The sequence below is a fragment of the Gopherus flavomarginatus genome, chromosome 3 (genome assembly GCF_025201925.1).
Source record: "Gopherus flavomarginatus isolate rGopFla2 chromosome 3, rGopFla2.mat.asm, whole genome shotgun sequence".
Taxonomy (NCBI): domain Eukaryota; kingdom Metazoa; phylum Chordata; order Testudines; family Testudinidae; genus Gopherus; species Gopherus flavomarginatus.
The window spans coordinates 40455769-40468769 of NC_066619.1; the positions used below are offsets into that span (position 1 = coordinate 40455769).

Below are 13001 nucleotides of genomic sequence, written 5' to 3' on the forward strand. Positions count from 1 at the left end.
AGGCACCATTCACAAAATGGCAGGAGGAGGAGGTGCCACTGTCCATCTTATAACTTGCAGTCCAGTGGTTAGGGCACTAAGCTACGATGTGGGAGACCTAGGTTCAATTTTCTGCCTCATGTGGAGAAGGGATTTGAATTTGGTTTTCCCACATTGCAGGAGAGTCCCCCAGTCACTGGGCTATCTGATATTATGGTGTGGGTCTCTCTCAGTCTCTTATGTTGAAGCTGTTCCACTGTGTATAAATAATAAGTCTTTGGAGTAGGGACGTGAACTTGTATCTCTGACATTGCGGAAAACTGTCCTAATCCATGGGCTTTAGGGTAGTCCGGGGTAGGTCTTTTTCAGTCTCTTGTGCTGAAGCTGTTCCACTTTGTATGAATAATCATTTGGCCAGAAAGAGAGAGAATATGACTTTATATTCTAGTGATTAGGGCACTCATGTGACAGGTGGGACGCCCAACTTGATGTCCCTGCTCCAATGGCTATTTAATTTAGACACAATGGAAGAGCTTCACCAGGAGAATCTGAGGGATTCACCTCAGAATATCCCATAGCTCAGTGGGTGGGGAACACTCTTGCAGTGTGAGACCCATTTTCAGGTCTCATCTCCACATGTGGGAGAGGCAGGAGCTGAACCCTGGTCTCCCACATCCTGGGTGAATGCTTTGATGAGAGGGCTAAAGCTTTTACGGGAGTCACCATAACCACCACCTCTTCCTCCTCTCCCTCCATCCGCTTGTGACTCTAGCCCTTTAAAAATGCCCCAAAACAAAATGTTTCAAGTCGAACAATATGTTTTGTTCAACCGGAAACGGACGTTTTGAATTGACTGAAAATTAGGAAAAAAAATTAAATTCAGAAAAATTTCAGAACTGCCAGCTAATCACAAAATCAAGTATTTACCCAGCTCTACCTTAAAGTAATACTGCCAAACTTAAATTAGTGGCAAAATGTGGGTGAGGAGCCTAAAGGTGCAAAATAAATGCAATTGATTTCATATTTGAATAATTAGAGGCTTTTATAGCAATGGTTATCGTAGCATATGTTAATTACTTGATATCTGGGTGGGTGGGGAGTGGGGCAGCATTCTACAAAAAGAGACTGTGCAAGCAAGATATTACTGTATTTTTCAGTGCTTCGTAAATTGACAGTTCATGGGTTTGTGGAACCTCATCGGAATGTAGAGGTGATGGTAAGTGATACATGTGTTTGTTTCTAGATATAATTCAGAATTCTTTCCATGACATTCTAGGCATTGTTAGAATTTCACTCCACTTCAAAGAGAGATCTGAAATTTATAAAATGATGCATAATTATATTATGTACAGAAGGCTCAAGAGGCAAGCCTGATAAATGTAAAACAATGAGCTTAATATGTTATGCTGATGCTACGTATTTAAAGGGCAGTGGTAGAAAAAATCTGAAATGTTCAATTTGGATATAGATAGCCTGTATGAATTTAGTGACGGGCCTTCTCTAAATGAGAGAGTTTCTACAATTTAATATATTGTGTGGGTTTGTTGTTGTTATTGTAGTTGTTTTTAAACAGCTTAGTTATACCAGTTGAAACATCTCTGTATACACTCCTGTTCTGGTGTAAATCAGGCCTATTTCTGTTTAGCTTAAATTAACTTAAGAGAAACTGAAATAACCTTGGTTTACAGCAGCTGTTAGTCACAGCTGAAAACTCCACACCCTTTCTGTATAGATTATTTTAGTGACCAGTTTTAGAAACCAATAACTGTCAATATGTATCCGATTGAAAATTGCACGTGTTTGAATTATGACCCGCTATATTTAGTGGTTAACCAATGATATACTGGGAAAACTGTCATTGTTTAAGTTCTGATATGGTATCCCATCACATTACAGCATGTTATAAAATAAAGCATTGTTTTCTTGCCCTAAGGCTGAAGTACTGGAATGCAAAATCATACAATTTTGATTACTGTTTAGCCTTTTAAATTAATTAATTCCAACATGATTTTAGCTTTTTTCATCTTGATATCATCTAAATTCTGTATGTTTCTAGGCAATACTACTTAATTCAAATTTTGCCATAACTAATTTGATATACTTGTTGCTCAAGAGTTCTGTTGTATAGGGAGTTAAGCTTTTACATTGTTACAAAGCAGCCATACAATCCTAGTGATAGTACCTTCCTGTGTTCCAAAAATAATCTGGTTATAAGGAGATCTTTATTTTCTTCAGAGTTTTACTCAAGAGTAAGCAAAAAGACTGGTAATAGCCAAGTTAATAAATGAATAAAGCAACGTGTTTAAATGGTTCTGAGACTGCTTTTAGCTAAGCATCCCATAGCAGTGGTAAACTTTGGGTCAATAAGGCCTTATATCTTCTGTATTCTGTGTCTGTATATTTCCAAATGTCTTCTGTGTTTGTATATTCCCAAATTTAGGAGTTGCAGTCGCTGATGGCTTAAGCTTAGAATGTTTTAGAAAGCTTTGCCGGTTTCATGAAGGTGGATGTGCACAATCTGTAGAATTGGTCGCTAGGCCTGTGAAATCTAAAAAATTTTGTGTAAAAGAGGATATCTCTTATGTTTCTGACTCAGAACTTCCAGTTGTGAACCAAATGTGAATTGCTGCATTTCTGTCTTCCTTTCCAAATCTTGAAACTATAGTTCTGTCACGAGTGGACTTTTACATTCATTTAATGAGACATTCACTGTGAAACATAAAATATGATAGTATTAAATGGCAGTATTGTTAATCATTTCACTGCTGATATTCAGAAAATAAATATCCAGCCAGTGTCTCCACCATTGTTGCATGCAGTGGAAGATTTTGGGTAATGAGTAATGGTACAATTGGTTACTATCTAAACTTGCTAGTGTGGGTGTGGGGGGGCTACTAGGAGTCAGACATCTCTCCTAACTACAGTATTTGTCAAATCTGTCCACAAGAAGTAGGGAAATGTGCATTCTCTGACAGATGCCAAAAGCTTCAGCTGGTCATCTGTTACTTTCATGCCTTTCTACATGCCAAAAGTCCAAGCAGCTCCCTATCCAGCAGTCATCAGTTCTAGCTTTCTCCTCCCTACTGACTCCTGAAATGCAGTTATTCATTGTCAAGACAAAAATGTGCTGCACACAGAACATTTGGAAACAGGAAAAAAAGTAACATAAAAGTAAATGACAGAAGAAATACTTAGTTTTAAAATGTAATTCAATAAAAACATTTTTCTAGATGCATATAGTTTGTTTTCTTGTACATAAAATAAAGTAAGTAAAAAGAAGTAGACTATTAGGTTCGGCAATAGATTGTACACACAATAATAGCATTGCCATTGGCATATAAATGAGTGTTAACCAATAGCTCTGTTTACTACATAAGGTTTTCAGAAGAGGGCCTGCAGATCTAAGCAGTCCTTTTTTCCAGCCCTGAAGAGAGACCCAGATTGTCTTCAAAATTTCAAGTATTTTCTATAATTTCAAAGCCATTGAAATATATGTAGACAGCTTCCTCCCTAAGAGGAATTCCCAGTAAACCATATATGTTCATCATTTTTTTCAGTTGTCTTTTTTTCTGTTCTTTTTAACTTTCTGTCTTAGTGCACAGAAGCATGGTTACTACACATTCAGGAATGTAAACCCCAGCAATATAATACCAACCAAGTATTTGACCAAACATTCAGAATGTTATTTCTTGTTAGCAAGTAGGATTGTGCCCTTATATATGTTGTCCTCCTCTTTTTAGTACACTGCAGTCATCTTACGCTTCTCATATGTACTTAAAAATTAAGAGATACCAAATATAGTGGATAAGGGAGTCTCCAGTACTATTTCAGAGAAGGGCTGCCAAATGACATAATTAGTAAATGCATTTTTGTTCCAATGTAGCAAATTTTGTAAGGCTACAATGTCCTAAATCCTTCCCCAGTGTTTAAGACAAAGGATCAAGGGATCTTACCATTTCCATAAAGTATGTTTCACTCACATAACTTAGTGAGTGTGTAGCTCCTTGTGTAATCAGACTTCTAGTACAATAGGAAGAAGCCCTGCCAAATAAACTGGGGGATATAAAAACAGATTTTTCTTTTGTGATTATAAAGATGTGTTCCTGCTGCTTTCCATAATTCAATAATTAAGGGACAGAGCTACCAATTATATAACAGTATGTCCTTACAATCACAACCTCTTCATCATAGTATCAAGAACTCTTTTATGACTGTATGCAATGAATGCTCAGTATTTACACAGTCTCCTAGGGTTTGCTTTGTGGATTAGCTTGACATTTCTGAGGGAATAACATTTAAGGCCCTATTCCAACAAAGTACTTCAACACATGGTTAAGAGGTATTCTGGATGAGGACCTTAACAACAACAGAAAACCTACTTTGTTTTAAAGCTTAAGTCCACATGTATTAAAAAAATCTCTAAGTTTGAAGAAGTCCTGCTTTCTCTAGTAGAGGATTTTTTTTTAAAAGAAATTGTGTTTAGTTGGCCATGTTAATATTTATAGCTTGGGACTTTACATTTGGTATTTGAGTCTCATTCTGCACAGTATTCCTTTAATTACCTATGGCCTTTACACTAAATTTGGTGCTTTTTTTTGGTAACCAGGAGGATGCACTATGTTTTTACACATTTATTTAAGCAATTATAGTTGACTTACATTTATTCAGATTATTAATTTTTAAATGGTTAAAAATGTGTTTCTTTATTATATAATTCATTTTTTTACTTGTGATTTTTGTTAAGCTCTGCTTGGATGGAAATTCAATTTAAAATGCGCGAAAACAGCATTTAAAATTGTTTTTAGGTAGTTTTTAAAAGTGCTTAAAATGTTCTGGAGAAATGAGAAATTTTTTTATCAAAACATGTTTTGCATTTAAAACTGATTTATTAAACCAAGGAAGTATTATCTTAGCTAGTGAACTAGAGTGGTTGTTTCTGGTCAGCATATTCTTTAAGGTTTTGAGGACTACTAGATCTTGTTCTTTCACACCTAGTTTTTGTTTATAGATTGGAAGAAGAAAATAAGCTTTTCTGCTTCAACTCCCACATCATTTTTGTAATTTTGAATGAATAGTCATTTAACTGAATTAGCTGAATAAACTGAAATGGTAAAGTACTCTCTCTGCACCTACTGCTGTCAAAAGCTGGTTCAGCACTTCAGTGGATCCTAGTTCCAGGTGCTCAGTCAGTGTCTTCCACCAGTTCACTGGTTTGACTTTTTAAAAAACTTGATAGTCAACGTGTTATCAGTAGTTCGCTATCAAATTGAGAGGGCGTATCTAGTGAGGTCCTGCACAAATCAGTCCTGGTTTGGGACTATTCAATATTTTCATTAATGACTTGGATGATGGAGTAGAAAGTATGTTTATAAAATCTGCAGATGACACCAACCTGGGAGTAGTTGCAAGCACTTTGGAGGACAGATTTAAAATTCAAAATGATCTCAACATATTGGAGAATTGGTCTGAATTCAACAAGATGAAATTCAATAAAGAGAAGTGCAAAATATTTCACTTAGAAAGGAAGATTCAAATGTACAACTGCAAAATGGGGAATAGGTGGTAGTACTGTTGAAAAGGATCTGGGGGTTATATTGGACCGCAAACTGAATGAGAATCATCAGTGTGATGCAGCTGTGAAAAGGGCAAATATGATTCTGGCATGTATTAACAGGAATGTTTTATGTAACACACAGGAAGTAATTGTCTTGCTCTATTTGGCACTGGTGAGGCCCTAGTTGGAGTACTCAGTCCTATGCTAGGCACCACAATTTAGGAAAGATGTGAACAAATTGGAGCAAGTCTATGTAACAACCTGGAGATTAGAACCCAGGTCTGCAGAGCCTGCAGCAACTGATATTCCCACAGGGCCACTAGGAGGCCTTACAGAGCTATATCCAGGGAGCAATGCTGAGAATAGGCACAGGAAGTACCGCCCAAGAGATCCAGAGTGACAGTACCCTGAGGTCCTCTGATTAAAAATTATAATGAATATCCTAATGACAGAACAATAAAGGAAAGGACAATATACAGTCATATGAGTGAATTATTTAAGTTGAATTTACATTCGCAATCAAGAGAACACATTTTCAGCAGCAATTAAATGAGCAACAGTATAAAGGAAATTAAAGACTGGGCCTCAGGTAAAGCATCATGAATGGTAGGATCTTGCTGTTGTGGCCTCAGAGTTGGATGTTTTTTCATTTAGAGTGTACAGAGCCTCTGTTATCAACACTACAGTAAGAAGATACATCTCCACTACAATGCAGGAATTATAGAACAGTCTTTTCTCAGCACACTATAAAACAGACTAAAGAGCTGCCTAGCAATCCTCATGTGCTTGTAACAAGGAGACTTCTCTAAATGTCATATAGACTATCTACTGAATCATTAATCTTTATAAAGCTTATCTTGTTTTTGCTGTCTATTATATTTTTGAGATGTAGAATGCCTGTGTTAAAAATGAATAGTCAGGTGTTTTAAATTCTATGTTTGCATACTTCTGTAAAAAGGAAATGGATGATTTGTACCTGTTGTGGTTTTCTATTTCTATTATCTTTACACAGTTTATATAAGCGAACATGAATTGGGTATATATTTTAAGTTCTGGTGTTTGCAGCATACAATTTGAACTCAAACTGGCCCAACAATTTTTAGTAGTAGTAAATACTTATATTAGGGTAACACCCAAACCTTTGACTTGGTCCCTTTCTCCTCAGAGCTACAGGGTTATGCGCACTCGTGTGACATTGTGGACCTAACTAGGATATCCAAAAGCAAATCTATTACTTTCAAGCTGTGCCCATCCTGTGATGGCACTGTCTGCCAGTAATTAAAGAACTTGATGAGCCTTCTAACTTGGGAGAAGCATGTTCCTGAGCACTGTATGCAAGTTCTGCTCAACTGTACAGGGAGAGCACTACAAAGCTGCTTTAAGCTTCACCTCATAAAAGTTGCTGCCAGCGTTTTTGTTCTTAGATATCTGTCTGGCTGAGAACTGGGTCCCTATTGTGTTCTGTTTATCTGGAATGAGTAGCAAGACAAGCTCTATGCCCAGAGAAAGCTCAGTATGCAGGGATTGCATTAAATTGTCTTGCGCTGTTGAGTCTGATGCTGAGGCCCGTGTTAAGACACACACTTTAAGAACCCTTTGTGTTTCATAAGACCAACATTATGCAATCAGGAGATTGGCTCATGCTTCACTGGCACGCCCTTTGAGTCCTTGGAAGACTCCATTTCTCAGCAATGTTCTTCCTTCTCTGAGCCAAGGAAGAAAAAAGAAACAGAACCATAGATGCCTTGGGACACAGTGGAAGGCCATTGTGCCCCAAAACATCAATCACTGTCACCACACATGGCAAAATTAGTTTAATAGGGACACTTCAGTGGCCATGTTCAAGCTTTATCCACCATCAGAGCACTGCCACCCAAACTGGTTGGTCCTTGCGGTCCAGGTTGGTAGATATCCTGTTCTCATTGAGCCAATTTGGTGATTTGAGTGCCTGGTTAAGGTCATGGAACCAGAGTTTGTTGAAGGGCAAAACCAGCTTTTGATAGCAGTAGCCTGTTCCACAGGTGCAGAGAGTATTTTCTTAATTTCAGTTTATTCAATTAGTTCAGTTCAATCACTAGTTAATTCAAAATTAAGAAACCAAATGGGAGTTGAAAAAGCAGGAAAGCTTGTTTTTCTCTTCCAAAGTATGACTAAAACTAGATGTGAGAGGATGAGATCTACTAGTTTTAAAATCTTTAAGGACATGCTGACTAGGAACAATCACTTCAGTTCGCTGCAGATATTACTTCCCATGTTTAATAAATCAGTTGGTTTTAAATGCAGAACATGTTTTGATACTTCGTGCTTGTGTGTGTGTGTCCAGAACATTTTAGGTAGTTTTATTAACTAATACCAAAACAATTTTTAGATATTGTTTTTGTGCATTTTAAATTGTATTTCCATCCCAAAAGCGCTTGACACAAATAGCAAGTAAAAAATTTATCTAATAAACAAGAAATGCGTCATTTGCCATTTTCTAACATGATTAAAATTAGTAAATAAGAATCTGAATACATGTACATTAAGCTATGATATTGATTAAATAAATGGTTATCTAAAAGAAGCACCAGATTTTTTTGTAAAGGTGATATTTAGTTGCAAATCAGCATGTTTTAATGGTTATCAACCAATGAGAATCAACCTTTCTTTAGGAAAATAACTTAAAAGTACAAATGCAAAACATGAGTAAATTGATCATTTAAATCAAGGTTAGCTGCTTGCTGATTTAAATCATGATTAAAATCAGTGATTTTAATCAATCCTCCTGATATTATTTATTTTTGGTAAGAAGCCAACAGGCAGGCATAACCAAAACCATTGAAAATAGGATTCCTGATTGAGCTGACATTTCATACAAATAGTTGAATTCCCTCTGATCTTTCAGTACTTGATCTATACTGCCTCTGCATAGCCTCTCACTGTTTCTGAAAGAACCTTTTCAAATAACATCTTTTTGTGGTATTTTCACACTTGTCATTAGATTTAGAATTCAGGAATCTTTGAAACCTGAGGAACAATTTATTTAAGTTGTTGATCTGTAATTATAAACTGTGCAATTTATGAGCAACAACTAGAGAAACTGTCCAATTACTTTAATAAATATATTTATAGGTGCTCATACTTTAATGGGTGAAAATAACCATTCATTTTATAAGTGCTTATCAAGCTTATATCTGGCTTATGTTTATTTTGCAGTATCAGTATTTAGGCTAGTCATTTGCTCAGTGCGACATACCCATTTATCAATGTGTATGCTATCACTCATTAATGCTGTGAATGCTAAGGTGCAGCCGCTCCTGATGGAGAAATTTCTTATGATTTTGGATTTCATCAGAATATATTAGACACACTCTGTTGGTGGAATGAATTATATATAAATTGGCAATGGAGTGAGCTACTCTGCCAGGTCACAGGACATATTTTTATTTTCAGGGGTCATAACACCTACAGTAATTTTGCTTCTAAGCACTTAGAATCTCAGCGTAATGTTTCTTTATGACTTTAAGTTTGTTAAAGTGCTTAGCCTGAGACTGATGTAATGTTAGAAATAAATTAGATATTTCTTTATCACAAAGACAACATTTTTTAGTCATAAATAACCACAGGATTTAGCCACAGCTTCATGATTAAGTATGATATACTGAAATTTCATTCACTGGAGAAAACCCTCACCTCTTGTTTTCAACAAAGTGTTATCTTACAAAGGGAGCAGTTCAAAGGAGGAAGATCATCATTATTAGTAGTTCTACAGCAGTGTTTTTGTTATTTTCCTTGAGAAATGATTGGATTGTGAATGAAAAATAGTAAAAATCAAAAGAAAATTGTGTATCGTATAAAGTATATAATTCAAATAGAAAAATGTACTTTCTTTATATTTATATTCAGTAATGAAGTAATGTAGGGAATTATTTTGAACTCTGCAATTGCTTCTGAACTGACTTCTCAGTTTGACGGATCTTTAGTGAAATCCGGTATCTTTTGTATGCAAATAATACATTACCTCTCTGCATACAGTCCGCAATGGGCTTCACTTTTTAACCAAATGTGACTTTTTGATATTTTTCAGGGATTTCTACATGCAGTATTTGAGCGACTAAAACAGTTTCTGGAATGTAGTAAGTACTTTTCTCAAGCATGCTGTCCTGGGGTACATTAAGAATATTAAGATTCCCCCTACCTCTAATATTTAAACAAATAGTTGGTGTCAAAGGCATTTTGACATTTTCTCATGAATACAAAACTGTGTATTTCAATGCACTTCTCATTCCTAGTATACAGAAAAGATGTTCAGTAATAATACAGATCTTAATTTTGGGTGCCAAATAATCAAAGTCTTCTTGCCAAAAAAACAAAAGGTAAAGAGATTTAGTCAAGAATTAATACTAAAATTAGTAAAAAGGCAATATCTCCCATATAAACCACAGAACAAAGAGGAAACAAAAAAAAAGTACATGGAATGTAAAAAGAAATTAAGCCATCTTAAGCTTTTCCTTCGAAGATGCCACGGATGAGTTTTGGAAAATGTCAAAGGGGAGAGAATTTGTGATTATTTCTCCAATTGTATCATGAAACAGTCAGTAGTTTTAATCTTAAATTTCATTTACTGTGACAGGAAATATTGTGACAAATGTTTTTTTCAGGTACATTTATCCAAGTACATTTGTGGTTCATTTAGTCCAATATCCTGTCTATGGCAATGATCAATACCAGATGCTTCACAGGAAAGTACAAGAAACCCTGTAGGGGACAATTAGGGAACAATCTACCTGTAGGGAAAGTTGCTTCCTGACATTTGGTTAATGATTAGCTTATGCTTTGAAACATATGTTTAATATATCTTTCAATTTTTATCCTGTCTCATCTAGCAGTGAATGTTCTTGTGTAGATATCTCTATATATGTAGCCTATTGAGACCTTAGCATACATGATAGCTTATGACAATGGATTCCATAGGTTCATTGTGTCTAGTGTGCTTTTTAAAAATCCATTTACTTTTACTAGCTTAAAATATGTTGCTTTTTGGTTTCATTGGAAGATGCTATTTTTCTTAAGTGGGTAAATTGTCACAGAGTTTACCTTTACTATACGATTCATTGTGTCATATATATATACACACACACACACTTCTATTGTGTCTCTTCTTATTTGTGTCTTTCCTTAAAGAGTCCCAGTCTTATCATTGTATATTTATTCAGAAATGTCTCTGTGCCTGTAATCATTTTTGTAATCAGTCTTTGAATCCATTCTATTTTGGCTATATCTTTTTGAAATAAGGCAACCAAAAGTGAACATAGTATTCTATGCCGAGGGTGTGCCATGGATTTTTAATAATGTCATTATAAACTTGTAAGTGTTTTCTACCCCCTTCCTTGTCCCTCCTAGCAGTTGTTTGCTTTTATGACAGCTTTTTCATTGAGCTGTTCATAACGATGCTCATGTTCTTTCCTCAGTTTTTATAGCTAATTTAGAAGTAGCTGTATTCCCATATTTGGGTCCTTGCGTTTGTCAGCACTGAATTTCATCTGCCATAGTGCTACCTGTTCACTTTGCTTTATCTGCAATTAGGAAGATATGACCGCAAGAGTGAGCTATGTCTCCAAAGATAATTTTTCCAAATGTAGATATCATGAAATAAAGGGAAGATTAAGAAATGATGTTTGTTAAATATCTGTGATTTACCAGGTAGAAGTACAGGAACAGAAAATGTATGCAGAGACCGTCTAGAAAAGACTATTATTCTGTTCACTAAAGTGGTAAGTTTCAAGTTCACAATTCCGTTACTAGAATGGAGTTTTCAATATTTTGAATGAGTAATCCACATTAAGTTAAATATATATTCTTTAAAACTCATATGTTTTATATACTGTGAAGAAGCACTTAATTGTAATTCATAGCTTTACTCTCACAAAATATAATCTTGAAAAGATGTATTCCTTTAAAGAAAGGAGTATCTGCTTTACTCAGGAGACCAATATGAACTGTCAGAATGTAACATACATTTTATTACCTAAAATAAAATTAAATGTATTTCAAAAGTAAAATTTATAGCCACTATTTTGGAGCCTGCTCTTGACAGATATATTTTTAAAAGAAGAATTGTGATGTTGATCAGTGTAGGAGGTTAATATAAGAGATTGTAAACAATTTTCCAGTCGTCTTTATTAAACGTCTGGACTCACTTGAAAATGTGGGTTGTGAGTAAAAAATAAGAATAGTCATGATCATATTAATTAACTGACTGTTCTTGATTAATTTACTTAAAAACAAACAAACAAAAAACAACCCATACTTTTCAACTGCAATTCAGTATTTTTGGTCTGCACAAGGGGTTCGTGCTATGCCAGAAGACAGTTTTAGTAGATTTAGGTGCATCATCTTTCAGACATGAAACACGTCTAACATTCCCAGTGTTTGAGGATTCCATCTTCTGGCCCATATGACTTCTTACTTAAACATGGAGCCTGATTATCAGCAGTGCCAAGCACTTGCAGTTCCAGCTGAAGTCAAGCTGCAGGCACTCAGTGCCTCTGAAAATTAGGCCCATAGTTCTTTGATGGCTCCTGCAAACGAAGCATTCATATATCTTTTTCTCATTCAAACCCCAACAACCAGAGAGTACAGGGACTGTTCCCAAATCCATCTTTCATTTATTTTCTTGGTAGATGCAAAGAAGCAATTCATTCTCTTCAGACTAGCCTCCCTGAGGATTGTATGGATGCAAGCCTTTTGGGCTCAGGTGACCTTGTATGACTCAGAGACAAGGAGGTGAGGCAATATCTTTTATTGGATCAACTTTTCTTGGTGAAAGAGACAAACTTTCAAGCTATACAGAGCTCTTCTTGACTACAGAAGAGTTCTGTATAGCTCAAAAGCTTGTCTCTTTCACCACACAAGTTGGTCCAATAAAAGATATTGCATCACCCAGCTTGTCTCTCTCCTATCCTGGGGCCAAAACAGCTACAAGAAAACTATAAACAACATTTATGACTCAGTCATTTTTGGAGTGCTACAGAAATTTGAAGGAACTGAAGAGAAAATTCTAGAGTAATGGCCAGGAAGCTAGTTAACTCAGAACACTTCAGGATTTTAATCCTTATTGAGTCAAAGGCTTCGTTTAAGAAACTATAACCTATATACTTCAGGGGAGAAGACTATACACAAACAAAGCCTGATCCATATAGGAAACTAGGCTCTCTTCTTCTTTTGTCTCTTCTCCTATTATGCTTATCTTTCTTGATCTCCTGTGATCTTTAACTCTGAATAAACTTGCTGCAGATAGAAAATGAATGAAAGTCTAATCTTGTGCTGAGATTGAGTTTGTTGAAAGCACATCTAGAGTGCAGTAGCAGAGACAGCACTGAACAAATTGAGTGGAAGACTTCTAACTTTCCCTATTCAAGTAGACAACTGCCATTGCTGCCGCTTACAAAGCATTTCGGAGTAGAGAATGATTGCAGTCACTAATAGG

The 13001-nt window shown here is 35.7% G+C and overlaps 1 protein-coding gene across 11 annotated transcripts in view; it reads left to right on the forward strand.

Annotated features, from left to right (window-relative positions):
* The window catches only part of IPO11 (importin 11), a 250522-nt gene that overhangs the window by 43516 nt on the left and 194005 nt on the right, over window positions 1–13001 (forward strand). For all 11 annotated transcript variants that reach the window (XR_007773522.1, XM_050946896.1, XM_050946894.1 and 8 more), the window contains exons 8-10: window positions 1137–1195; window positions 9600–9648; window positions 11216–11286. Coding sequence is in view for 10 of the 11 variants with exons in the window: in XM_050946896.1 (XP_050802853.1) it covers window positions 1137–1195; window positions 9600–9648; window positions 11216–11286 (179 nt within the window). In the remaining variant the exon portion in view is untranslated. The remainder of the gene's footprint in view (window positions 1–1136; window positions 1196–9599; window positions 9649–11215; window positions 11287–13001) is intronic.